Source organism: Urocitellus parryii, chromosome 7 (assembly GCF_045843805.1).
Source record: "Urocitellus parryii isolate mUroPar1 chromosome 7, mUroPar1.hap1, whole genome shotgun sequence".
NCBI classification, from domain to species: domain Eukaryota; kingdom Metazoa; phylum Chordata; class Mammalia; order Rodentia; family Sciuridae; genus Urocitellus; species Urocitellus parryii.
Genome location: NC_135537.1, coordinates 47,414,090 through 47,440,716, shown reverse-complemented (window position 1 = coordinate 47,440,716; position 26,627 = coordinate 47,414,090). Strand labels below are relative to the sequence as shown.

The following is a 26,627-nucleotide window of genomic DNA, read 5'->3' as shown; positions in this document are numbered from 1 at the left end:
ATGTAGGGTGTCCTGTGTATTTGGAAAAGCTTTCCTGGCCACTTCCAAAATATTTCCAACTCCTCCCTATTGGCAACAGGATTTAAAATATTTGATTTTGTAGTTCTAGTTTTTATTTATTTGTTTATTTGCAATTAATTTATATATCATAAATTTTTATAATTCTGGCATATAATAGTTAACTTTCTGTGATCATCATACACTCAGAATTTTATTGCTTACTACAAAATACTTTGTAATGAATATTAACAGACATTTCAGCTTTTTTTATTATTCAATAAAATTATAAGCTTAAAATTGATTTTTATAAATTTTATGAGTTTTTTGAAACTACAGAGAATTAAAAATAGGTTAATATTCTTATACTGAAATATTAAAATGTACAACTGGATCATTATTTTAAGGGCCTGATTTATTTGAACTTAGTATATTTTTAATATCAGTATTTTTACTTGCTAGTATTGTATTACTGAAACTTCAATAATAATAATAGTAGGCCATATCTTTGTTCATCACACTTAATACCTATCACTTTACTTGAATGTTAAGAACTCAGCAAATGTTTTTCATGAACATTCTAATGAAAAGTTGTTTAATTATACTTATTGAAGTAAGACTTTTTCTTTTTAAAGGTTGGCTGTTGAGAGTAGCAATGGAGTAGATAATCACATACCTACCAATACTGTTGTCCAGAATTCATGCTGTTCGTATGTAGTTAATGGAGACAACACACCTTCATCTCCATCTCAGGTTGCTGCCAGACCCAAAAATACACCAGCCCCCAAAGCACTCACATCTGAGCCTACTAATGACACTGGTAAGTGTTGCTATTTATGACATATTGTTTCAATGTAAACTAAATTAAGTTTATTTGTCTTTGCCTATGTTTCTCTTATTGTGCAGTCTTTCTTTATCTTCTATTCTGATAGTAATTTTTAAATTGTAATTCCTGAATTTTTTCTGAATTTAAATTTTTCTAGATTATTTAGGATGATATTCCAAAAATATATTAGAGATAACAACACATTTTTCTGAGTGGTTTTATGATAGCTAGATTCTTGGGCTGTATGTCACAAAATACTGTTTAATTCATGATATAAAATATATTTCTGAAAGAACTTTAGTGAAGCATTGATTTAATAATGAATGATTTTTTAAATTGTCTTTTAATGTGCAAGTGCTTCTTTTTAGCCTTAGTACTTAACATAGCGGAAAAAAAAAAGTACTGTGGGTTGATAGAGCTATCAGAAAGTTTTATATTTAGTAAGAATTACTCTATTATAGAAGGAATACTTAAAGAATGTTTTCTTTCTAATCTTTTTTTTTGATCTGTCTGAATCTGCAACATAATATGAAACACATAACATGGTCTCTCATTCTAAGAAAGCAAATATAGTGGTGAATTTCATAGAACTCTGCTTGATATTCTCTATCTTCAGCGTAGAATAATGATATATCTTCATAGTACAAGTCAATTAAAAGTCATCCTTTGAGTAGCCATAACAGCACATTCTAAATACTTGGCTTGCTTATGGGTATTTGCTTAATCTTGAAATTAAATTTTGCAATTGAAAAAATATAGTCTGAGTAAATAGCTATACAAAGACTGCCCACTTTTTTTTTTTAATTTCACATAGTAAAAAGATTTATCAGAGTATCAAGAGTTCTTCACAATAAGGCATGAAGCCAATGATTTTAGTCAGGAAAGCTTTTTAAATTATCAAATAGTTACCCATACTTAAAAAAATGAATTGATTTATTATATGGGGCTATCTTTGGATTTAGAATGGTTGAGCCAGTTCCATTCTTTTTGGCAGTAATTAGATAGCAGGGCCAATTATTAAGTCCACTCTGAATTAACAAAAGGAATAAGATGGAAATGTTGAATGCTCATTTCAGAAAGGATTATATCACCTTTCTATATCCTTCTTGTCATCTTCATTTAAAAGAATGGATTTGAGGGTATAGCTCTTATTACTAAAACGGTTAGCTATTTGATTAAATTGGTGAAAGTATCCACCACAATTAGTTCGTTTCATGTTTTAGCACTTGGGCATAGTCAGGTGTTGATGTAAAAGGGGAAAGGAATTAACCAAGGCTCTTCTCATTGTAGGAATCTCTTATTTAAACTCCCTAGCATGTCAAATACTTCTATGGCCTCTTTCGATGGGGAATAAATTCACTTTTCACATTCCTCTCTTATCCTTGCATGGGATTTCAAGGTAAAAATAAAATATACATGTGAGGAACAAGAAATGAAAGCTCTGTCATAACTAATTCCTGTGGCATTCCTAATAATTATAAGGTAATCTAGGGCATCTGAATAAAAGTAAGAATGATAGCTAACATTTGTGCTGTGCATGTTTTATACATTGCATATCCATGAAATGAATTAATGCTCACAATAACTCTTTGAAATAGAAACCAATATTTTCCTTTTTTTCTCTGATGAAGAAACTAAAGCACAGAGAGATTACAGCTAGGAAGTAGAAGAGCTGTGAGTGACATAGCTTTGTGGTCCTGAACTGTACACTGCTTTCTTGTTCACTTTGATGTATATGGTTTTTATAGTGTCTCAAAGGGGTAGTATTCATCTTTTATACTATGATAGGCTTCAAATAGTATTCCTCCAACCTCTTCATCTCCTCTGATTATTGTTGGTGTTATGTGACAAAACAATCCAACTACCACCATTCCGTAGGCTGGTCTACAAAGGCTTCCAGAACCTACTTTGATAGCAACCACATAACTGATGCCTTTTGTATGATTCTCATCCCTTACAAGGAGGATGAATTCAGGTATCTTTTCAAGGAATGGGTTATCCCTGCCTTTTTTAAGATGGTGGTACAAAATGGTATTTATTTTTTAAAGTAAGGATTTTAAGGTCAGTTTTTGTTGTTGGAGTCGTGGGGGTAAGGGTGGGCATGTGTGCATATTCTATTATAACATATCTTTAATTTCCTATCTGGTGCTATAGTTTATATGTTATTTGCCCCTCAAAGGTTCATGTGTTGGAAGGTTGACCCTCAGTGTGGTAATGTGAAAGTTAGTTGGACCTTTAAGAGGTGGGACCTAGTGGGCGGGGCTTAGCTCATTGGAAGTGTGCCCTCAGAGAAAATCAAGGTAGTCTTGTGGGACTCTTAAGTTAGTTCCGAGAGTGAAGTGGTCATAAGTGGGAGCCTGACCAGCTAGTTACTTTCTGACTTCCTGCCTGGAAATATGATTCCTTCTCATACATGCTCTCCCATTTGCCATGAGGTCTTTAACCAAGTTGAACTGAGGCTGATGCCATGCACTTGAGCCTCCCAAACTGTGAGCTAACCATACCTCTTTCCTTTATAAAGTTACGCAGCCTTGAGTATTTCTTATTAGTGAAGATAGATTAATACAACTGTTAATTCCAAAATACTGAAATCACTAAAGTTGTTCTTTTTTTGAGGGAGGGGGGAAACTCATTTGATGGCAAAATGACTAGAACTTACAAGAGGTTATTTGTAGTTTTTACCTGTCATGCTTATTATGTGTATCTCTACATTTTATTGAGGAGTGTTTAATAACAATGTGTGGCCTCCAGCCTGCTCTGATATTAGTGTAATATGTAATATATGTGCTATATAACATCTAAAGTAATGAATTCTGGAACACACCTGACTACAAGGTTTTCAGATAAGGTATGGTGGGCCAGGAGTTTAAGACATACAGTATTTTTTCACAGCATTGTAAGTGAGGGTTTTCCCCTTCCTTTCCTTTCAAGTCTTGAGTAAGAGGATCCATTTGACAGGTTGTGTGTATTAGTAGTTATGTTAGGCTGCAATGGGAAGCAGTTGTGATGTAGTTTTCACAGAGATTAAATTTGGCCTCAGCCAGGACTGAGCTCAGTCACCTAACATGTTAACTGATGTTGGAGAAATCTTCAAAATTTAGCTCCTTCATTTATAAAGAGGTTATTACTCTTATTCAAATACCTTCTAGGACTGTATGGAAGATTGAATGAGATAGTAAGGAAAAACCATCTACTGTAGTCCTTGAACAATGGTAGGTATATATTTTACAGTTTGTTCTCATACCCCTAACTTTTAGTGTGAATTGAATTTTTCTACATACTATTATTTTATTAATAGATCAGAACTCAGTATGGTAAGTTTCAGACAGAACCTATTTTATAAAATTTACTGGACTTTTTTTTTTTGGCTTCTTGTTTTTTATTCTGAAGAATTTTTAAAATACATTGAGAGTTGTAATCTTTTCAAACTCCTTGGATAACTACATTACAAAATCAAATTCAAGAATTTGACATATATAACCATCCACAGAGCTTGTTCACATTTTCTAGTTCTACCTGTACTACCTGTGTGTATGTCTGTGTTTGTCTGTAGTTCTGCACAATTTAACTTCCATTTTAACCCCCCCCCCCGCCTTTTTTGGTGTTAACTGAGAGTTGAAACCTGGGCCTCTAGCATACTAGACAAGCATTTTACCACAGAGCTACATCCCCAGTCCCACACTATTACCATGAGACTCCCTTGTGTTCCGTTCACTTTATAACCATAGCCTCTCTCTCAAGTGTGAATAAACTTTTAAAGAAACTTGCAATGTATGTGCAAATATCTGTTTTTCATGTCATAGTTATAAATGGGAGTAAAAATGCTATAATAGTCTATATTCTGTGGCTTTGATAAAATAACTCAGTCTGGATAACTTATAAAGAAAAAAGGTTTATTTGGTTCACAGTTTTGGAGGCTGAAAGTTCAAGATTGAGTAGCCCCATTTGTTCTTTTGTGTGTGTTGGGAGAAGAAGGGGGCAACACTGGGGATTGAACCCAGGGCTAGGCAAGTGCTCTGCTGCTGAGTTATATCTCCAGCGCAAGTAGCCCTGTTTATTTGGCCTCTAGTCCTTGACTAGAGGCCAGAATGGATGAAATTGTGGTAGAAGTGCATACAAAGGGGAGAGATCACTAGGCTAAATAGGAAGCCAGAGATCACCAGGCTAAACTAAGAGGTCAGGCTTGCTCTTTTATACTGACTCACTTTCTCAGGAACTCAACTGGGGTCTCAAAAGACTCACCTTTAACCCCTTCAAAGTACCATCCCCAGTGACCCAATCTCCTGTCTCTAGATGCCACCTCTAGAGGGTTCTGCATCCTCTGAGCTACACTGAGTACCAAGCTTCTAAACATATTAGCCTTTGGGAGCCAACACATTCACACACTCCAGTGTTTATGGTATTCAGACACCTCCAGTGTTTCTACCTTTGTCTTTTTTACCTAAAAGACCTGTTAGAATGAGGATAGCTGCTTATCCATGAAATGGATATATCATACATCTAAAACTTCTCAAAGATTAAACATGAGGGGCTGGGGATGTGGCTCAAGCGGTAGCGCGCTCGCCTGCCATGCGTGCGGCCCGGGTTCGATCCTCAGCACCGCATACCAACAAAGATGTTGTGTCCGTCGAGAACTAAAATAAATAAATAAATAAATATTAAAAAAAAAAAAAGATTAAACATGAAATTAAGGAGGTGTGTCTTGTGACTTCAGAAATCATAATGACTGAAAGTGAGATTTGGGATATGTTCATTAAGAAACCATGTCAGTTTGGGTGTGTGGTACACCTGTAGTCCCAGTTACTTGGAATGCTGAGGCTTGAGCCCAGGAGTTTGGAGCCAGCTTGGGCAACATAGAAAGACACCTTTTCTTTTTTTTTTTTTTTTTCTTTTTTTTTTTTTTTTTAAAGACAGGGTTACTGAGGATGATTTTTTTTTTAATGAGAGAGTGGGAGAGAGAGAGAGAGTGGGAGAGAGAGAGAGAGAGAGAGAGAGAGAGAGAGAGAGAGAGAGAATTTTAATATTTATTTTTTAGTTCTCGGCGGACACAACATCTTTGTATGTGGTGCTGAGGATCGAACCCGGGTCGCACGCATGCCAGGCGAGCGCGCTACCGCTTGAGCCACATCCCCAGCCCGGACACCTTTTCTTAAAAGAAAAATTGGTAGATGTGTTCTTATATCTCATGAAGAAGGTGTGAGATGTTTTGTAAATGCACTATCACACCTATCACATAATATTTTAATTATTTGCTTGCATATAATTCACCATATTTCCTTACAAGCAGGGAGCCTATGATCCTGGCCTTTTCCCGTTCATTTCTCTTTGACTTTCCTTTGTGAGTTTATCTATTCATTCCTTGTTATATCCACTTGTCAACAGATGTTTATTTTGTATAAACATCACAAGGTTGGACACTGCCGGGTATCTGGGTGTATATTTGTCAGAGTTTGTCAACCTCAGCACCATTAACATTTTAAGTTAGCCAATGCTTTGTCACTGGGGGTTGTCCTGTACATTGTAGGGTGTTTAGGAGTATTTAAACTGATCAGTAGGTGCCAGTAATATCACCCTCCCCTCTAGTTATGACAAATATATCTCCAGGCATTACCAAGTGTCTCCTGGGGGCAGTGCAGGGAAACCCCCCCCCCCCATACACATACAACAGTTGAGAACCACTGATATATATGAATAGTAGTCCCTCCATTCAAAGGTATTATTGTGTTATCTTTAACCAGTTGGTAGTATCGGCTAACAAGTGTTTGTTGAGTTATTGAAATAAATGGTCTCTAGCTAGTTTTTTAAAATTTATATACTTTGTATTTCAATATAGTTTTAGATTTAGAGAAAAAATGAGCAGAGAATACAGAAGTCCCATATTCCCCCTGAATCTAATTCAGAATAATCCCTGTTGTTAGCATTATATATTACTGTGGTATACTTGTTACAACTAATGGATCATTATTAATGAATTATTAATAAATTGTCACTAACTGAAGTTCTTAGTTTATATTAAGTTTCACTCTGTGTGTAACAGTTTTATGGGCATTTTTACAAATGCATATTATCATATATGCACCATCATTACAGTATCATGCATAGTAGTTTTCATTACTCCAAAATTCTTGTTCATCATCAGTCTATCTTTCCCCCAAACCTTAGAAACCACTGATCTTTCTACTATCTCCAAAGCACTGCCATTTCCAGAATGTCATATAGTTGGAATCATACCATTTGTGGCTTTTACAGATTGACTCCTTTCACTTAGCCATGTGCATTTAAAGTTTCTTGGTGTGTTTTGAAGGTTGCTATTTCTTTTTATCACTGAATAATAGTTGACTATATGGGTGTACCATAATTTGTTTATCCATTCACCTGTTGAACGAATTTGGTTGTGATAAGTTTTGGACAGTTATGAATTAAAATTACTATACACATTTGGGCACAGGCTTTCAACTCAAAAGGGGTGAGGTGTGAGAGTGGGGGATTATATGATAAGATTATGGTTAGTTTTTATAAAAAACTGCCAAAGTGTCTTCTAAGGTGGCTGTATTGTTTTGCATTCCCACCAGCAAGGAATGAGAATTCCTGTTGCTTTGTATCCGTACTAGCATTTATATTTTAAGGAGAATTATTATTTTTATTATCTAACAATATTGAATCTAGAGCTTTTGAAAATCTTTATTCATTCTACTTTAGAAAATACCTCCCTGCCATTCCTCTGGGTTTTGAACTTAGGGACATTTTTCTACTGAGCAATATCCCCAGTCCTTTTATTTTTTATTTTGAGGCCTTGCTAAGGCACTGACAATGGCCTTGAACTTGTAATCCTCATACCTTAGCCTCACAAGTCTCTGGGATTACAAGTGTGCAACATCATGCCCAATTAAAAAAAAAAAATACCTCTTAGAACTGCTTTTTAGTTTTCTTTATATAGATCTTGACTATAATCTTGATGTTTTATCTGATCATTTTTGCTGAAATGATTTAGTTTCAATTAATTGGTTCTATATTTTTTAAAGTTGATTTTCTGGTGTGTTCTACAAATAATCTTTACAAATGTAATTTTACTATTTTCTTTCTAGTATCAGAACTTTTTCTAATCCTAATGTGTTGTCAAATATAATCAACAATAATGAGTTGAGTTGTGATCTTATTATTTTGTTTTGATTTTAGTTTTTTAAAAATTTTAATAGAAGTTTTTCTAATGTTTTACCTTTGATACATATATGCTTACTATTGGTTTATGATAGTTAATCTAGATTGTTATACATGATTTTTCCTTGATTTCTCAAGTATATCCTCAATATTTTATTTAATGCTTTTGGGTTTGTATGAAAAATAATCTCATGGCCTTTATCTTACACAGTAGATTTCTTAACATAATTCCCTAATATTGAACATTGTCAAATTTATTTATATGTGATGTTGCTCTGTAGTCTTCTTGGCTTCTGCTGTTCGGTTTCAGTTTTGAAAGAATTATATTACCTTTATAGAATGTTGGAAAGCTCCCCTTTTCTTCTTCTTTTTCTCTCCTCTTTTAACATTTTAAATAACATGGAAATCATCTATTCATTAAAGGCTTATAGAATTTTCTCAAAAACTTCTCTGAGCCTAGTGCCATTAAGGTAAATGGTGTTAGTTCTTTTGTCACCTTTTCCATTTCTACCTTGATTGGTCTTCTTAAATTTTTCTTTTTTTAAAAAAACTTGGCAAGCTATATTTCATGGTTTCTCCAACTTTGCTGATTCAGAAAGTCATCTGATGCATTTGTTTAAAATATAGACTCCCAGGACCTTCCCTACAGCTTTCCCCTAGAGTTTTTTTTAAGTCTAGGGTAGGAACTGAGATACAATTTTTTCAGTAAGATCCCAGTTGATTCTTATCAGGTGGTTTAGGAAGTTCTGGTCTGTTTTGTCAGTTTTTGATTAATTTCTTTTGACCAGTTTGTTTCTCCCCTGGCTCTGTAATTGAATTGTAAGATTATTTATTACCATTCTTTCTTATATTCTTGGGTACTTCTTTGACCATGTCCAATAGCATTTGACATAGATGTTTGTCATTAATTCCTCTAAAGTTTGTGATTTCATTTTCATATTCTTTTAACTTAATAATTATTTTTTAATCCTCTAAGCAAATTGAAGTAAACTATATATAGTTATACATATAATACAAATATTTGTGATTGCTTTTTAACTCAAATTTAGATCAAGTATATTGATTTAGGTTATTAGATCTTTCATATTATTAATGTTTCTTCTAATGCACTGTTAGTTATCTGCATAGTTTTGAGACAGGTATGTTCAGTTTTGCCTTTGTGATTTGTCTTTAATTTATTAATTCAGTAAATATTTATTGCTTACATATGTCAGGCATTTTTTTAGCTATTGGGAATACAAAATAAACAAGTATGACAAAGCCTTTTCACTCCAAACTTAATGAGAAATAATAAAAACAAATAATTTCAAAACATGAGAAAAAAGAATCATATGCAGTCTGGAGTGAGTGGGCATGTGCATCATTAATTAATGTGTTCAAGGACTGCCTTGCTAAAGGTTAAGTGAGCATGGACTTTGAACCATGAGAAGAAACCTGTTATAAAGTATTCATAAGAAGTCAGACATAGCTGTGAACTAGCTTTTGGTAAAAACTTTGCAGTATTTTCATATTTATTCTGCTTGCAATGGGAACCTTTTTTGGTACTGGAGATTGAATCAGGGGCACTTAACCACTGAGCCACATCCTTAGCCCTTATTTATTTTTTGTTTTGAGAAAGGGACTTGCTAAGTTGCTTAGGGCCTTGCATATTTGCTGAGTCTGGCCTTGAACTTGAGATCACCCTACATCAGCCCCCCCTAGTTGTTGGGATTACAGGCTTGGGCCACCATGCCTGGCTACAGTTGGAATCTGATTGCATGTTTTTTCAGGCAAACAAGGAGATCTGTTAAATGTTTTAAAAAGATTACTTCTGTTGGAAGAATGGACTGTAGTTGGAAAAGACAAGAGGTAGGCAAATAATTAGGAGGCTTTTATAATAGTGTAAGCAAGAAATGGTGATCTCGAGTGTATTGGTAAAGACGAAGAAGAACTGAGAGCACTTGTTCAATTACATATGGGAGAGAAGTTTTGCCTTGAGTGACTGGTAAAGTTTCCATTTAATTTTCTTCCTCTGTTTCTAACAATTTTTGTTTCATGTGCTATGTTGAAGTATGCACCAAGGTTTCTTCTTGGACAGAATTACATCTTTCCTTAAATATTCCTGTTTCCATTTAATGTTATTTTGCTTCAGAAAGATTACTGATAATCCTTTTTTTTTTAATTTTGTGGAAAATCGAAGGAAATATTGTTTTTAAGTAAACATCATAAAGCAGACCTGGGAATTAAGTCTTTCTCTGCATAGTGTCTTTTGTGTTTTTCCATGATACCTTAACAGTGTTAGGTATGGAGTAGCTCTGTAGATATTTTCTCTCTCATATTTCACTGTTGTCTTCACTCCATTTCCCTAAGCCATTCTCTCCTCCATATTTGGTACAGCACTTGATTTATTCTGTTGTTTCACATTTGATTCCTTGAGTAATGTACTCTTCTTTTTTCCACTATTAAGTCTTATTTTTTCTTTTAAAAACTACCTGAAGATTTATTTCACTTGCCTAATTACATCTCCCTATATCAATTCCATTAGAACTTTGAGGTGGACCACTCTGACAGGTTTTGTTCAGTAATCTATTTTCCTTGCAATTTTAATTGACTCACCTTTATATGACACATAGTTGAAAATGGATCATTAAACTTAAAATGAAACTTATGGAAATTACATCACCATTACTCACCAGTATACCAGTCTCAGTACAGGGTTATTTCTTCAGAAAGCAAATGGGTTCATGGATCTTTTTACAGTTCCCTATTGTACTATTTTAAGAATTAATACCATTATATATTTCCTATAGGCAAAAAGTGGTTTTTATAATAGCTACCATTTGTATACAAGAAGAGAGGTTGAAAGGGATCATTTTGAAGTTTTTGTATAGCCCTTTTAGACTTTTGTCTTTTAGAATAGATAATTTGGAGGGAAAATATTTATTATCCTAATGTTGGTTTCTCTTTCCTGAAGTTGATTATATATACTTTTTAATTTGATTATTTATTATTTTTTTCTAAAATGAGAGCTTTGGAAAATATAATCCTCTTTATTTTCATCAGTACCTACTGTATTGCTTATTGCTCAGTCTGAATTATGTTCTGATACAGTGTAATTGATTGATTAGGTAATTAGGTGCTTTGTCTTTACTTCCTAGATCATCTTATTAATTTTCCCTTCTCAGTTAATCGAGAATCATCCTCACCTGCACCAACTGATAATGCTTCTGCCATGGGTACTCAATTAGCATCTGAAGAAACCACCTTGACTTCAAATTACACTAGCAGTACCATTGAAGATCCTCCTGATCAAGAGATACAAGAGAGTATGGTTTCCTCAGAACACAGTGAATGTGTTCCTTCTGTCAGTACAGAATTGGGATCTGAAGCTAGGAGCATTTTAGACCCTGACTCCTCTAATTCTGGAAATAGTTCTGCTTTTGACAAATTAAGGCAGCCAGATGGGTGTGTGGAATCTGTACGGCAGCAGTCTGGAAATGCCAACACAGAATCTTTGCCATCAGGGTATGTTAAATTTTTTTTTTTTTAGTTTGACTTCCATTTAAGTACTAACTTTTTGGTGATATGTGACTACTGAATATGTATATTAAATGTTTCTGTTGTTCAGTAATTTGAAATCCTAAGTTGGAATCTGATTTTTACTATTTATTTATGCCAAGCACAAGTACTTTCTGGAACTAAGAACAATTGCTCATCTAGTTGAAGTATACATGATATGAAGGGAAAAATAGAAAACTGATGTTAATTTGATTTGATTTTGACTTTTTCATGAAAGTGACCATAACACTGTAATAACCTCAGTGTTCTACTCTCCAGATGTCACACTTGAGAACAACTAGTCGTTTTTTTTTTTTTTTCTTTTTTCCCTTAATATTGAGTGCTGGTGACAGTTACAGTTATGTAATCCCAACAACTGGCTCTATTACAAACTGATTTTCACTGAAGCTTAGTAATTCATAATCTCCTTCAAGTTTCCCTCTATAATTAATTCAGTTCCCCATAATTTTCTTTAAGAGTATTCTGTATGTGTGTTCCATTTGGTGATCTCTTCCATATCAGTAGGTTTTTTTTCCTTCTTATTTGGTACTGATGATTGATTCCAAAGGTGCTCTACCACTGAGTTATACCCCCCCATCCCTTTTTAATTTTTATTTTGGGACCATGGTCTTGCTAAGTTTCTTAGATCCTTGTTAACTTGTTGAGACTGGCCTTGAACTTGAAGTCTTTCTGCCTAAAACCTCCCAAGTCACTAGGATTACAGGCATGTGCCACAGTGCCTGGCTACTCAGGTGTTTTTTTTATTTTTTCAGTCTTGGCTCTGATGACATTAATATTAATCATTCATTATTTTTATATTCAGAAAGGTTACTTACAGGTTCAGATTTGAAAAATGTGTACATATAATGTAGTTTATGCTGTAACAAAAGTATAGACAGTGTTTTCAAAACATCTTATAGTGGACAGAATGTCAACTCATAGCTGTTTAAACTACCCTTCTAGAGGTCTCTAAGTACTTTATTGACCTCATTTTCTTATGTAATCATGCTCAGACTCCTTTCCTACTTTGGAACCATTTTTTCTTAGTGCTCTTTACTGCACGTGTGATTTTTGCTCACTGTATGCGGTTTAAGCCTTTGTTGTTATTGTATGTGTGCATGCATGCACATGCATGTAGATCTAGTACTCTCGTAGCACTTTATTTATAATGTCTAACCAGACCTTTCTCTGAGCTGATTTTCAGCTGCTTTCTGGAGATACCTTCTTGTGTTTCCTATAAGCACTTCTGACTATACATTATCTTCCATTTTTTTCCCTCAAAAATCTCTTTTCTTATGTTTGTATCTTCTGTAGCTTTTTATCCTTATTTCTTGTGTGTATTGTGATGTAAATATAGAAGAAGAAGTTCTTACTGTCAAAAATCAGTGACTGTACAGTTTATTTTAAAGCTATGCTAGAGGTACGTTTAGGATGCTCTGGGAAGGAACATAGCAGAGTTGGGATAGGAAGAGTAACTGATGCTCTTGAGGCCAGTGAATACTTTCTGGAAGAGATGACCCCTTAGTGGATTTCTGAAAGAAGAGTAGGAGTTAAGCAATCAAGTAATTGGCACAAGTGTAAAAAGTTCCATTCTCAGAAGAGCCATTTGCATATTTCAGATCACTAGCCTCTATGAAATGTATATATCGAACCCAGGAATTAATGTTTTGTTGTAGATTATATTAAGCATTTGTGGAAAGAAGGAATATAATGTTGAAGAGTAAATAGTCCTGTGAAGAATTTTGTATGTCTGCTAAGGGTTTGATAGCTTTTCTGAAAAACCATGAATAAATATTAAATAATTTTAAGCAGGGAGTAGCATGGTCATATTTTCATTTTACTAAGATCATTCTTTTAGTGATTATGAACAGATTGGGAGTTAAGAAGGCAAGTTAGAATAGCAGCCAGCCTGTTTTATAAATGAAGCAAGAAAGCATTCCAGTTCAAAACAGCAAGTACATAAACTTAATCTGTGGGAGCCAAATAAATGCTTCAGTACACCTGTACCTACTATTTTATAGTCTTTTTATTAGGGAAATTTGCAGTAATTTAAATGAACTTCAGGTTGTGGTTTGCAGCCCATTAATAGGATATTATAATGAAATAAATCAATATAGTCTAGAATAAGAAAGTTTGCTTTCCTCATGTGCTTGTGTATATTAAATCTGGATAAATAGCAACCTAGTATACATAGAGATAATTATGTAAAATATATTTCTTGCTCTGTAAGCCATGATCAAAAAAATTTTAAAAACCATTAATCCACGAGAGACTTTAAGGGAACTTGAAGTGAGATAGACGCTAGTCTTTTAAGGTTGTATTAACATGGGTCTTAGTAATGAGCCTTGGGGAAGTACAAGAGGAGAAAGAGTGGGAGCAGATGGATTCTTCTGGCATAGACAGTACTTGGTTGTGTAACCCTGAGACAGCAAATTTCAACTTTATATCATCATCCCTTTTTTGCTTAAAAATCTTAGTTCTTGTGTTTCCTCTCTGGTGATTTACCAGGTTATTTAATTAGCTACAAGCATATAAGGCTTTGTGAGAATGTTATAGCCAGTTTGAGAACTGGTCCTTCAAGTTCTCTTGTAAATAATTCTTTACTCCCCAGTCTTAATTTTGCTTCTTTTTATATAGAGATACATAGGTAAAATGAAAAATTCCATGTTTCAAAATCTTACTAAAAGCACAGGTCTGGAAAAGCAGACAAGTGTATTAGTATTGGATTACTCCTTCAGAGAGATTAAAAATAGATCTTGGGTCTTTCTCTGTCCCTGAATAGTATTTAGGCAGCTGAGTGATGGTGTATTTGATTGAAATAATGAATAGAGCATTGGACCTGGGGCAAGAGAATGAAGAGGCAGTGTTGTGTTTATAGGGCATCCAGTTACTCTTTTACCACATGACATATACCAGGGAGGTATCCTGAAGTCGAGTATTCTAGCCTGTTGGTGGCATTCAAGTGTTTCTGCCAGTCATGACCTTGCCTAAGGACTTGTTTTATCTCATATCTCTTTATCCACCTAATCAATCCTCCCCTCCCCTCCCCTCCCTCCCTCCTTTCCTTCCTCCCTTCCTCCCTCCCTCCCTTCCTCCCTCCCTCCCTTCCTCCCTTCCTCCCTTCCTCCCTTCCTCCCTTCCTCCCTTCCTCCCTTCCTCCCTTCCTCCCTTCCTCCCTCCCTTCCTCCCTCCCTTCCTTCCTTCCTTCCTTCTTCCTTCCTCCTTCCTTCCTTCCTTCCTTCCTTCCTTCCTTCCTTCCTTCCTTCCTTCCTTCCTTCCTTCCTTCCTTCCCAGGGCCTCATGCATACTAGGCAAGCACTCTACCACTGAGCTATATCCCTAGACTTTTCTATTTTTATTTTGAGTCACGGTCTCATTAAGTTGCCCAGGCTAGCCCAGGAACTTGAGGTTATCCTGCCTGAGCCCCCCAAGTAGCTGGGTCTACAGGTGTGTACCACCATGCCTAGCATATCTAATTTTAAAATGTGTTTCTATTAAGTTGTACATATCAGTATATTTTACTCCTCAGTACTTCAGCATGCATATCATTAACTCTAGAATTCAGTATATGCTTAACAATTTTGGGTGAAGTTTACATAGAAGGACAAGTACAAGTGTCACATGTACTGTTTTGATGAATTTTAATAAATGTAAACTCTGATAAATCCTTATTAAGACATAGAATATTACCATCACTTCAAAAAATTGTCTCAAGCTCCCTTTTGAGGCAGTCAGTATTCCATATTTTTTCCCTACCGTAAATTCGTTTTCCCTGATCTAAAACTTATTATAAATAGAATTAGTTCAAACTCTTTTGAGTAGGGGGCTTTTAATCTGCATGCTCTATGTAATCTGTATTTTTTTAACACTTAAAATTACTACATGATACATATTTATGTGTTATTGACTATTTCCACTGGACTTATTTTTTAATTTTTAAATAAGTGAATTAGTGCTCCATTAAATGATTTTGATGGAGTAATTAGGCAAAAGATCAGGCTTTAAATGCCAGTTAAAGAAATGGTTATTGAGGTCAAAAGCTGCTGAAAGGGGAGAAGGGCATAGGGTAGCTCAGTGGATGGAAGAGCATGCACTGGCTCTGTGTTCTGTCAGGGCATGGCAGGAGATGGGGGACTACTGAAAACTTAAAGGAAGAACTGAAGAACACCCAATGAATATAATTACAAAGAGGTTATTTATTGTTAATCTTGTTAACAAAGTTGTCTCAGGGAATAATGAGAGCTGTATTCAGATTACTGTCATTTGGAATGAACAAAAGAGGAGGAAGTGGGATAGAAAATTCTTGAAGGGTGATACAGTGAAAGAGGAAAGCTTGATACAAGTGGTCAGAAAAATCACAGAACCTGGAGGTAGTTTTTGTTCTATTTTATAAAATGGAAGAGACTTAAAGATCTATCTGCTGATAAGGAGTGGAGGCAGAAATTGGCAATGTAGGAAAGAGAATAACTTGAGTTGTGGTTTATGTGAAGGCACTAGTCTCTGCCCCATTTGTAAAACCAGTTCTTTACCAGTCACTAAGTTTTTTACCAAAGGGGATGGGGGGAGATGGATTCTCTGGATAGTTAGTGAAATTGGCCAGGCTTCTTCCCTGTGGGCTAGGAATTCTCGTCCTGAGATTCCACTATCCGCACTCCCCAACACACATATATTACTGGGGTTTGAACCTAGGGACACTATACCATTGGGCTATATTGCCAGACCTTCTTATTTTTCACTTTTGAGTCAGGATTTCCACTAAGTTGCCCAGGCTGTTCTCAAACTTGGAATTCTCTTGCCTCAGCCTCCCTAGTTGCTGGGATTACAGGTATGTGCCACCACACCCAACCTTAAAATGTCGGCAGAAGGCAACTGGGTACACAGCATACCCAGTAATCCTCAGGCAAAGTGTAGGGGGCAGGGTAGGAGTTTTTCTCTTTTTCATATGAGTACTACATAAAACCAGGTACTGTGGTGCACACCTGTAATCCCAGCTACTCTGGAGGCTGAGGCAGGGCAATCACAAATTCAAGGCCATCTTCTACAATTTTGCAAGACCCTGAATAAGTTGAACATTTCCAAAATATTATCATAAGCACAATGCCAGAGATAAATATCTGTATGTTCTCCCCCAAAACATTTACCAGACACCAAAAGCCAGTGTGGCTCATCATTTTCTTGGGCAAGACTTCATCAAGAAAATAGATTAAAGCTAGGATCTGGGGTGTTGCTCCGTGGTTAGAGAGGGTACTTAGCATACTAGATGCCCTGAGTTGATCTCCAGCACTGAGAGAGAGAGATATATACAGACACTTTGCCCTTGATTCTTCCAAAGATATTTCGGATAAGCTCCCCAAAGTAAATCCTTCTAAGATGAAAGTCCAGAGATACAGCATTTGGTCTAGTGATTTCAGAGAAAGAATGAAACTTGAAGGGACTCTCAAGAGGTAATTGAACTTCTAATGAGACGAACCCATATCAACAATGGATGGTGCCAGAAAATTAGCATCCTCTTTGATTATTTGAGGCTTCAGACCTCAGGAGCCCACCTGGAAGAGCACACAGGAGTTCAGAACACTTGCCTGTCTAAAAGCATATAGAGAAATCATCTTGCTTTGACTTTTTCTTTTTTGGTACTGGGAATAGAATCCAGGGCTTTACTCCTGTTAGGCCAGTGCTCTACCACTGAGCTACATTCCCAGCCAGCGATGAATCCTATTTAGAACACAGACACTGAAATCTGAAAGTGATCTCTTCTTTTGGAAAAAATAAAGTGACTTGGAATGTAAGTGTTTATTGAATATTTGTTCAATGTTAATTAGAAATGGTTGCAGTTAACTTAGAAAATGGTTTCATAGCCCAGTAAGTACATGGAAGGCTTGGTTTACTTTTCCCTCATATTTAAATTGTTTTTGATTAAAAAATTAATGACTAAAATATTTAATTTATGCAAAAAACATTAGTAATCCTTAAGCTTACTAACCAGAGTGGTATCTATATATTTATTATGGCAGAGAATATTTTAGAGCCTTCTCTGAGGCAGGTGATAGGCCTTGTGTGTACAGACAGGAAAACCCGTTGTTCTGTGGAACGTGTGGTTCAGCAAGCAAACAGGCAGTGACTTATGTTAAAAACTTACTTAATAATGTCAGGTAGTTGCAGGTTCTATAATGAATAATTAAAGAAGGCAAAAACAATAGAGAATAGATATATACATTATTATTTTGCATATACTTGCAGAATTATTTTCAGAAAATTGTTTCATATTTTACTATATTCTGTTTTTTTTTTTTAATTTTTAAAACTTGGTCATATAACCATGTCATTACAGATAGATCACACAGTCACCAAATATTTAGTTAACATTTAAACACCTTGAAAGTAGCAGATTCAGTGCTGGGTTCTGGGTGAGCTAAACAAAGGCCAAACTTTTTTGGTACTTATGGGCTAAATATATAGTTCTTCCTTAACTGTCTATTGCTGTGTAACAGATTACTCCAAGATTCAGCATTTTAGAACAACGCCTTATTTCATGGTGTCTGAGGATCAGGAATATAGAAATAGCTTATGTGTATGCTTCTATTCAAAGTCTGTCATGAGGTCGCAGTAATCTGGAGCAAACCCAAGAGAGCTGAATTCTGGCTTGTCAATGGGAACAGCCAGTCTGTGTATTGGTACTTCTGAAAGGTTCAGGAATTGGCAGCATCTGATCCTTAGTAGGTGGTGGTGAAGATAACATTATAAACAGAAAGAGTAATTGAAAGTTAGTTTGAAAAGTTAACACCTAATTCTCTCTGCAGCCAGGATTATTGCTTCTAAACATTCCAAAAATTAAAAACAAAAGGATAAAGATGGCAAGTTTCATATCAGAATGGCATCAGACTTTTCAGAATCAATATAGAAGCTAGTGGACAAGGAACCAGAATCAATGCTGAAGGAAATTATATCTAGCTTAGAATTTTGTGTCCAGCTATACTGTTGATGTATACATACAGTTAATGCATTTTCAGACATCCTAGATTTCCAGAAGTTCATTTCCCATGTCGTCTTTATTAGGAAACTAAGACCTGTGTTTCTTCATGAATCTCAGGTCTTTCACTGTCACCACTGGATTTTGGAGAAACGTGAGTCAGCCTTAGTTCCCTAAGAAATAAGACACCAGTCTGCCAGGAGAGGAGTGAAAGGAATGTCAGCATCATGGTAAAGAGAAGATGGCACCAGGCAGTGGGTCTTGTTAGAACATTCCAACAGGACATTTACTCAACTACACAAGTGTTTGTGGTTAAACAACTATGTAGAAAATAAGGCAATGAGAGGGTACAGGTATTCCAGCTAAGAGTTGTTTTTGTTTTTTTAAAGAAGTCATGGTATGTTTCATAGTTTAGCTATCAAGAGTCTATATAGATGTAATAATAACTGTGAGAAAAGGCACAATGCATGTATATGGTTGAAGCAGTTAGGAGGAAGTAGTCAGTATGTTTGTTCAGGAAACCAACCTGAAAAGCTTCATTTGTCATGGTGAGAAGTTAGTACTTATGTTTGAAATTAAGTCGTACTAGAAGTTAAGCATATTCATAAGAAAAAGAGGTAAACACCAGAAAGATGGACTAAAACATTTGAAAATGTGAGGGGAAAATGAAACAAAAGAGAGTAGGTGGTATTATTTTTCACAAAGGGTTCAATAGTCTATAATAGACTGTTTAAACTATGTGAAGTATATATAATCATATAATTATGAAGGTGTGTATTAAATTATGTGAAAGTTTATATAATTTTGAATAAAATTAAGCTAGACTTAAAATAATAAAGGGAATTTTGTTGTTGTGGTTATTGTTTTGTTTTGGTACTGGGGATTGAATCCGGGGCACTTCACCACTGAGCTATATCCACAGTCCTTTTTATTTTATTTTTTTTAATTTTGAGACAGGGTCTTGCTAAATTGCTAAGGTTGGCCTTGAACTTGTGATCGTCCTGCCTCAGGTTGCAGGGATTGCAAATATGTGCTATCCATATAAAAAAAAGTGTATTTATGTAAAAAGAGTTGAAACCAGGGAATGTTGCTATAGAACAGCAATAACAATTTAAGGACTAATTATGGGAACTACTACCTCAAAATAGCATAGTACCATTATTACTAGGAAGCTCTTGAAATTAAATCAAGTTTTTAGGTTTTCATTTATTTTTGGTAGTTAAGCTTTTATATAGATACATAGCTCACTTTTCTATGTTATCGGTCTTCCTGAAATGCCTTTAAAATGAATTATATAAATTATAAAATCATGTAAATTATAAATTCTTTCTTCCCATGAAATTTTAAAATTTGAGTTTTTTTTGGGGGGGGTATTGAATTCAGGGGTACTTTACCACTGAGCTACATCCCCAGCCCTTTTTACTTATTAATTTTTTAAAATTTTGAGACAAGGTCTTACTTAGTTGCTTATTAGGGTCTTGCTAAGTTACTCATTCCTCAAATTGGCGATCCTTCTGCCTCAGCCTCCCAAGTTGCTGGGATTATAGGTATGTGCCACCACACTGGGCTCCCATGAACTTTTTATTAAAAGAAACAATTGAAGTTAATCTGAAGATTCAGGTTATGTATTTTTAGTGAAACGTTTTATACAGAATATCTATATTTTGGTTGTGCAGACTAGCACAAATATTCAGATAGGATTTTATATCACTGTTTTTTTAATAGATAAGTTTAATAACTTGTATGATTCTGAGTGATTATGAACTTGGAGATCTTTGTTGTTCATAGTTACTCAACATTTTGTGACTGAGGTGTGGATTGAAATTTTTTTGTGTAATATATGTAATTTTAAGTGTGTAAGTCGGTAGGTATATCCTAATGTAGGGAATAGCCTTAATAGGTATGCTCTTAGTGTATAAAGATTATGTTTGGAAAATAATTTAAGAACTTTTTCTCTGTTGATGAGGTTTCTGTGTTTAAGAGAAAGGAAAGTATTTTCAATTTGTTTTATTTTAAAATTGAAAACAAGAGGGTTAAGCTCAGAAATATCAGGTTTTAATTTTTTTCTCCTCTCACATTAAGAGTGGAGAAGAAGAAACAGATCCCACAGAACATCGGAGTAGGGAAAATGAGAGATTGAAGTAGAACAGGAAAAAGATAAAACTGTGATATCCATAAATTCAAAGCCCTACTAGAAACAAGAGCAGGTTGGATGTGAACAATGAGACACTATATGCCAAAGATGAAAGAATTTTCATGGAGTATTGTCACTACTTACTCCTTTAAGATTTTTCTGCTACAGTCTCACAGTTATGTATTTTTGAAATCAAAAGTAAAATGAATATTAATGAATTTGTGCCTTGGGTTTGATATTAGGCTGAAGTTGTACTCTTGATTTTTTTGTTTGTTTTCTGATGATGTATAATTTTGAAAATAAGTAACTTAAAAGTTTTAGGCATTCCACCCTTTTGATAACTATAACTGTAATTACTATTTGAGTTTCCAATACTATTATGAAGAGGGAATAATTAAGAAGTTAAAGAAGCACTAATACTTGAGAAAACAAATATGTTTTTATATATGTAAAGCTTGTAATTTTCCTGATTGTAAGGAAATTTTCAGATTGTCTTAACATGTTTTTGTTTACTTTTGTTTTTGTTTTTGTATTTTTATTAAAGGTGGGAACAGAGAAAAGATCCTCATGGTAGAACATATTATGTGGATCATAACACAAGAACTACTACCTGGGAGAGACCACAACCTTTACCTCCAGGGTAATGTAGCATCTTAATGTATATTCAGTTGTACTTTTTTCATACATGTAATGTTTACATTTATTTAATACAATATAGAGTGTATTAGGCTCTAAAGATAAAGACAGTAGCTGCTTAAAGTTTGGATAGTAGTTTTAGTGAAATAAAACCCATGTTATATTATCAGTGGGTTTAAATGAGTGACAATAATGTGGTGATCCTGTCATAATTAAAATGAACTTTTGGTTTGTTATTGAAATATAAAGTTCATTTTAGTATCAAATAAGGTATGATAATATCTTATTTGATACTAAAATGAATTTTTTTAAAATATGGAAGACAAAAAGAAATCTGGAAGGACTAGATATTTTGATTATCAAGGACAAAAAACATATTTTAAGCATAGGCAGAATGTTTAGCGGGGAATGTATAATTCAAATAGCTATCAGTGCAGTATTATGAAATATTATAGAAGAATTAAAAAGTTAGTAAGAATGCAGTTTGGGCATGACATTGAAAGATAGCCTAGAAGCTTCAACATTATTTAATATGTAATAATTTTTTTTATTAAAACCCTCTATAATGTAATACAAGTTCACTTATAGTCATCTTTCTAGATCATCATTTTGAACTAGTCTATTATCTCTTATGTCATTAAATATTTTGATATAACATAGGTTAGATTACTATCTATGGAGAATTGTGTATATAAACGGTTTGACTTTACTCTAGTTTCAGTAATAAGCTTATGGAAAGAATTTAGAATTGGTTTTTGAAAGGATTCTGAAATAGTTATAGTATACTTAATGACAGATGTGTGGGAAAGGTGAGAGATGCACTGAACCCTTGATGGAGCCTGAGTAGAATTCTGGTTGGTAGAGGAATAGGGAAGGCCATTCTGTTCTCATGGAATATAAAAGAATGACAGCGTGAAACACAACACTCTTGGAACCAGCAGGAAGTAGTGACTTTGACTCTCAGGGAGCCCTTTTTTTTTTTTTTTTTTTTTTTTATTGGTCGTTCATAACATTACATAGTTCTTAATACATCATATTACACGGTTTGATTCAAGTGGATTATGAACTCCCGCTTTTACCCCGTATACAAATTGCTGTATCACATCAGTTACCCTTCCATTGATTGACATATTGCCTTTCTAGTGTCTGATGTATTCTGCTGTCTGTCCTATTCTCTACTATCCCCCCTCCCCTCCCCTCCCCTCCCCTCCCCTTTTCTCTCTCTACCCCTTCTACTGTAAATCATGTCTTCCATTTGTATTCTCTTGACTTACCCCTCCTTACCTCTTATATGACATTTTGTATAACCCTGAATGTTCTCAGGGGGATGAGGCTGAAAAAGTAGATGGGTTCATTTGTATGTCATACAAAAGAGCTGTGCTAAGTGGAATGGAATGCTTTCAACTGCAGTTCAAGAAGATAAGTGACAGCAGTGTGACAGCAGAGGGCTAGTTAAGAAGCAACAAAAAGGGTTCCGTTCATTTAATATCCTGATGTAGGCAGTGATCACAAGGCAGATTGCTTGGTGTACATTAAGCACTCTCAGTAAATGCTTATTAAAGAAAAAAAAGTGGGGGAGAAAGGGTAGTAGGATTGAAACTGTTAAATCAATGACCTCTCTTTTAGGCAGTGTTTAGAAATTATGTTAGTTATGGAATGGTAAATGAATGACAAATATTTTATAGTTTCATAGATTTTTTTAAAGACTAAAATTTATTTTATGATTTTAAATCATTCTGAGTGAAGTATTAAAATTTAAAAATTTCCCTTTTTTTTTTTTTTTTTTTTTTTGCTTGTTTGTGTGGTACTGGGCATTAAACTCAGGGCCTTGTGCAGTAAGCTACATCAATTATTTAAATTTTTATTTTAAGGCAAGATCTCACTAAGTTGCCCAGGCTGGACTTGAACTTGAGATTCTCCTGCTTCAACTTTCCAAATAGCTGGGATTATAGGCATGTGCCACGATGCCCACAGTATTTTATTTTCTTTTATTGTTTTTATTTGTGGTAGTTGGGAAAGAAGAGTTGACGATCGTGGAAGAGTTTATTATGTGGATCATAACACCAGAACAACAACATGGCAGCGGCCTACCATGGAGTCTGTTCGAAATTTTGAACAGTGGCAATCTCAGCGGAACCAATTGCAGGGAGCTATGCAACAGTTTAATCAACGATACCTCTATTCGGTAATTAGCAAATTATAGGATGTTAACTCAACTTTTTCTCTCAGGCATTTGCTCTTTTTGTACTTTAGTTATTTTCTAAAATGTTATATAGTGTATTTCAAGGTATTTCCTAGTCAGCCTTTTAATAAATAAGAATTTTTTTGGTAAATTTTGCATTCAGAATTTTTGCAGGTTTTGGAGCATTTCAGATTTCAGAGTTTTGAATAGGAATGCTCAACTCGTACTTTGTAAATAAGAAATTATGTACTGTGTGAATTTATCTTGTTCATTTATGGAACCTATCTGTATGCATGAACCTTGGGTGAAACAAGGCAGAATTAAGTATTAACTATGTGTCAGAAGTATGTTCTACAAGTAACAGAAATCCCCTTAAAAAACTGACGTTTAGGGGCTGGGGTTGTGGCTCAGTGGTAGAGCGCTTGCCTTGCATGTGTGAGGCACTGGGTTCAATCCTCAGCACCACATAAAAATAAAAATAAATAAATGTCTTGTGTCCAACTACAACTAAAAAAAAAAAAGAGAGGCTTATTTATCACAGTAGAACATCAAATCTCAGGTAAGAGTTTAAGAGGAATACTGCATTGGCTTAGTAGTGCCGTAAAGTACCCAATTACTCTCTGCCTTTTAGTTCACCCATCCTTATTATGCATCATGCCTGTTTGTTTGAACATATGGAATTGCTGCCCTCTGAGCCTCACTCCCACAGTTAAGCAAGAAGAAAGGGAAAGGGGAATTGTTTTAGCTGGGTTTTATGTAGCAAGTTCTTGCCTGTTTAGTGAGGCATACCCTCACCTTGACCTTCTGCCTATACTCAGTAGCCAGAATTTGTCACTTTACCAGTTCTACTAAGGGATTGAAACAGGGAATGAAATATTTCTTATGGATACATTGCTATCTCAAACAAAACAGTGGGTTGGTTACCTAGCTAGGAGTAAAAATGCTCATGGGGTACAATTAGCAATATCTGTGAAAAGAATAAAAAATATTCATCAATATACTTTATCTTTAGGAAATTATTTTTCAGGTTGTTATTTTTATATTCTTTTAGAATTTAAGAGATAATACATTTTCTTCAGAACATATTTTTAGTTGCAATCATAAGCATACATGGAAAAGTTTTTTTAAATGTTTGAATATACAAAAATACTAAGTAAAAATAAAAGTTCATTTCTATAAAGATGAATCTGGAGTTTAATATTGGCTTTATTAAAGGACATTTATTTTAAAGAGTACTGTGATAGTTGTTGTGTTTTTAAACAAATAATATTGCCTCATTTAAACACCATTTATGTGCTCTTTGACCATCTCATCTCACCCTTATAGATGATTATAGAAGGACTAGGAGATGAAAATACCGATATCAGTGTATTATTTCTAAATTGTTTTAGTAAAAACCTAAAAAGCTTCTCAGTTGATAGGCTGCTCTTACGACGTATTTAGAACTCTGTGTCTTGAAATTGATATACTTATCTTCATCTTTATTATATTTTTTAAGAATTATAGATTCTGCCAAGTGCTTGGCTTATTTCTGCTCTTCTGTTAAAATGCTGTTATTTGATTTTTTCTCTCAACCCCTTCTCCAATCAGGCTTCAATGTTAGCTGCAGAAAATGACCCATATGGACCTTTGCCACCAGGCTGGGGTAAGCTGATATGACGTTGGTAAAAATGTCTGTAAGATATGTCTATATCAAATACTTATTAAATGCTATGCTCACTTTATTTATTTAATTTTTAGAAAAAAGAGTGGATTCAACAGACAGGGTTTATTTTGTGAATCATAATACAAAAACAACCCAATGGGAAGACCCCAGAACTCAAGGGTATGTTTATACTTACTATAGTCATTTTGCATGCATCTGTAGATAACAATCAGTGAGTCTTGAATCCTTACAAAATATTCACCTTGTGATTTTAACTTTTCTCTTTTAGCTTACAGAATGAAGAACCTCTGCCAGAAGGCTGGGAAATTAGATATACTAGGGAAGGTGTTAGGTACTTTGTGGATCATAACACAAGAACAACAACATTCAAAGATCCTCGCAATGGGAAATCATCTGTGTAAGTGAAAACCTGTTCTCCTTAAATGCTGCTTAATGAAGACATGAGGTCCAGTCTCTAGTGTAGCCTCAGTTTAGCAACAAATTTTACCTTTTGGTTCAAGAAAATGTGCACAAGTCATAAAATACCTATCTTTGTTCTGTCCTATACCAGAATGGATTTGGCATGGAATTCCTTAATTACATTATATTATATGTAATAAAATAACTGACAAATATATGCATAGTAGCTGCTACATTCAAGGATTATCCCAAGCACTTTATACATATTAGTTCATTTTTCTCTTGCCTTTGAAGTAGATCTTCTTCTTTATCAAGTAAGGACACAGGTATAGCGAGTATACCTACTACCAAGTTATATGACAAGTAATAGAGCTGTTTCCAGAATCTGTGCTCTTAGCTCTTATATCATACTGCTGCAAAATGAGGGTGAGATATTGAACAAAACTGAATTTCCCAAATAGATTCCTGAAGTAGTGGATAGATCTCTTCTTCATCCTTACTCTGAGGTGTTATGTCTTTGAATCACTAAGAAAATGGAAGCAGTCATAAGAAGTCTTTTGCAAATTTCTTCACATCTACCTGTCTCCCAGCACTCATCCTCCATCTTTCTTCTTTGTTCCCAACTTGAGAACATCTCTAGAGCCCAGCTATATCTTATTACTTCTGATATTGCCATGTTGGTTTATTTACCATTGTCTGTCACCTGGAGAGTATAAGGGTCCTTGCTCTCTCTGCTTTCTACTCACACCTTCTGTGATGTTATATTATTCTCTATATTGAAGGAAAACTTTTTTTTTTTTTAAATAAAAAGTCATTCCTTAGACTCTAAACTTCTGGCAATGATTTTCATGTGAATTAGAGTAAAAAAGCAGTTTTTAAAATGGCTTCTAAGGCCTTGTAGAATCTGATCCCTGTTAACTTTTAAGTTTCATCTCTATTTTCTCCTCATTTACTCTGAACTAGCTCCATTGGCCACCTAGCTATACCTTGAACATTTTAAGTTTCTACCTCTGAATCTTAGCCTTTATTCCCTCTGTTTGGTATGTTCTTTCTCTAAATACACATATAGCTTATGCCCTCTCTTTTTGTGTTTTTGCTCAAATGTCACTCACTGTCTATGAACCC

The 26,627-nt window shown here is 34.7% G+C and overlaps 1 protein-coding gene across 4 annotated transcripts in view; it reads left to right on the top strand.

The window, feature by feature from the left end:
* The window catches only part of Wwp1 (WW domain containing E3 ubiquitin protein ligase 1), a 104,205-nt gene that overhangs the window by 45,658 nt on the left and 31,920 nt on the right, over window positions 1-26,627 (top strand). For 3 of the 4 annotated variants that reach the window (XM_026381689.2, XM_026381564.2, XM_026381626.2), the window contains 7 exons: window positions 633-817; window positions 11,119-11,485; window positions 21,164-21,259; window positions 23,266-23,440; window positions 25,028-25,082; window positions 25,178-25,262; window positions 25,372-25,500. In XM_026381689.2, coding sequence (XP_026237474.1) covers window positions 633-817; window positions 11,119-11,485; window positions 21,164-21,259; window positions 23,266-23,440; window positions 25,028-25,082; window positions 25,178-25,262; window positions 25,372-25,500 — 1,092 coding nt within the window. The remainder of the gene's footprint in view (window positions 1-632; window positions 818-11,118; window positions 11,486-21,163; window positions 21,260-23,265; window positions 23,441-25,027; window positions 25,083-25,177; window positions 25,263-25,371; window positions 25,501-26,627) is intronic. The other variant, XM_026381756.2, reaches the window with a different exon arrangement.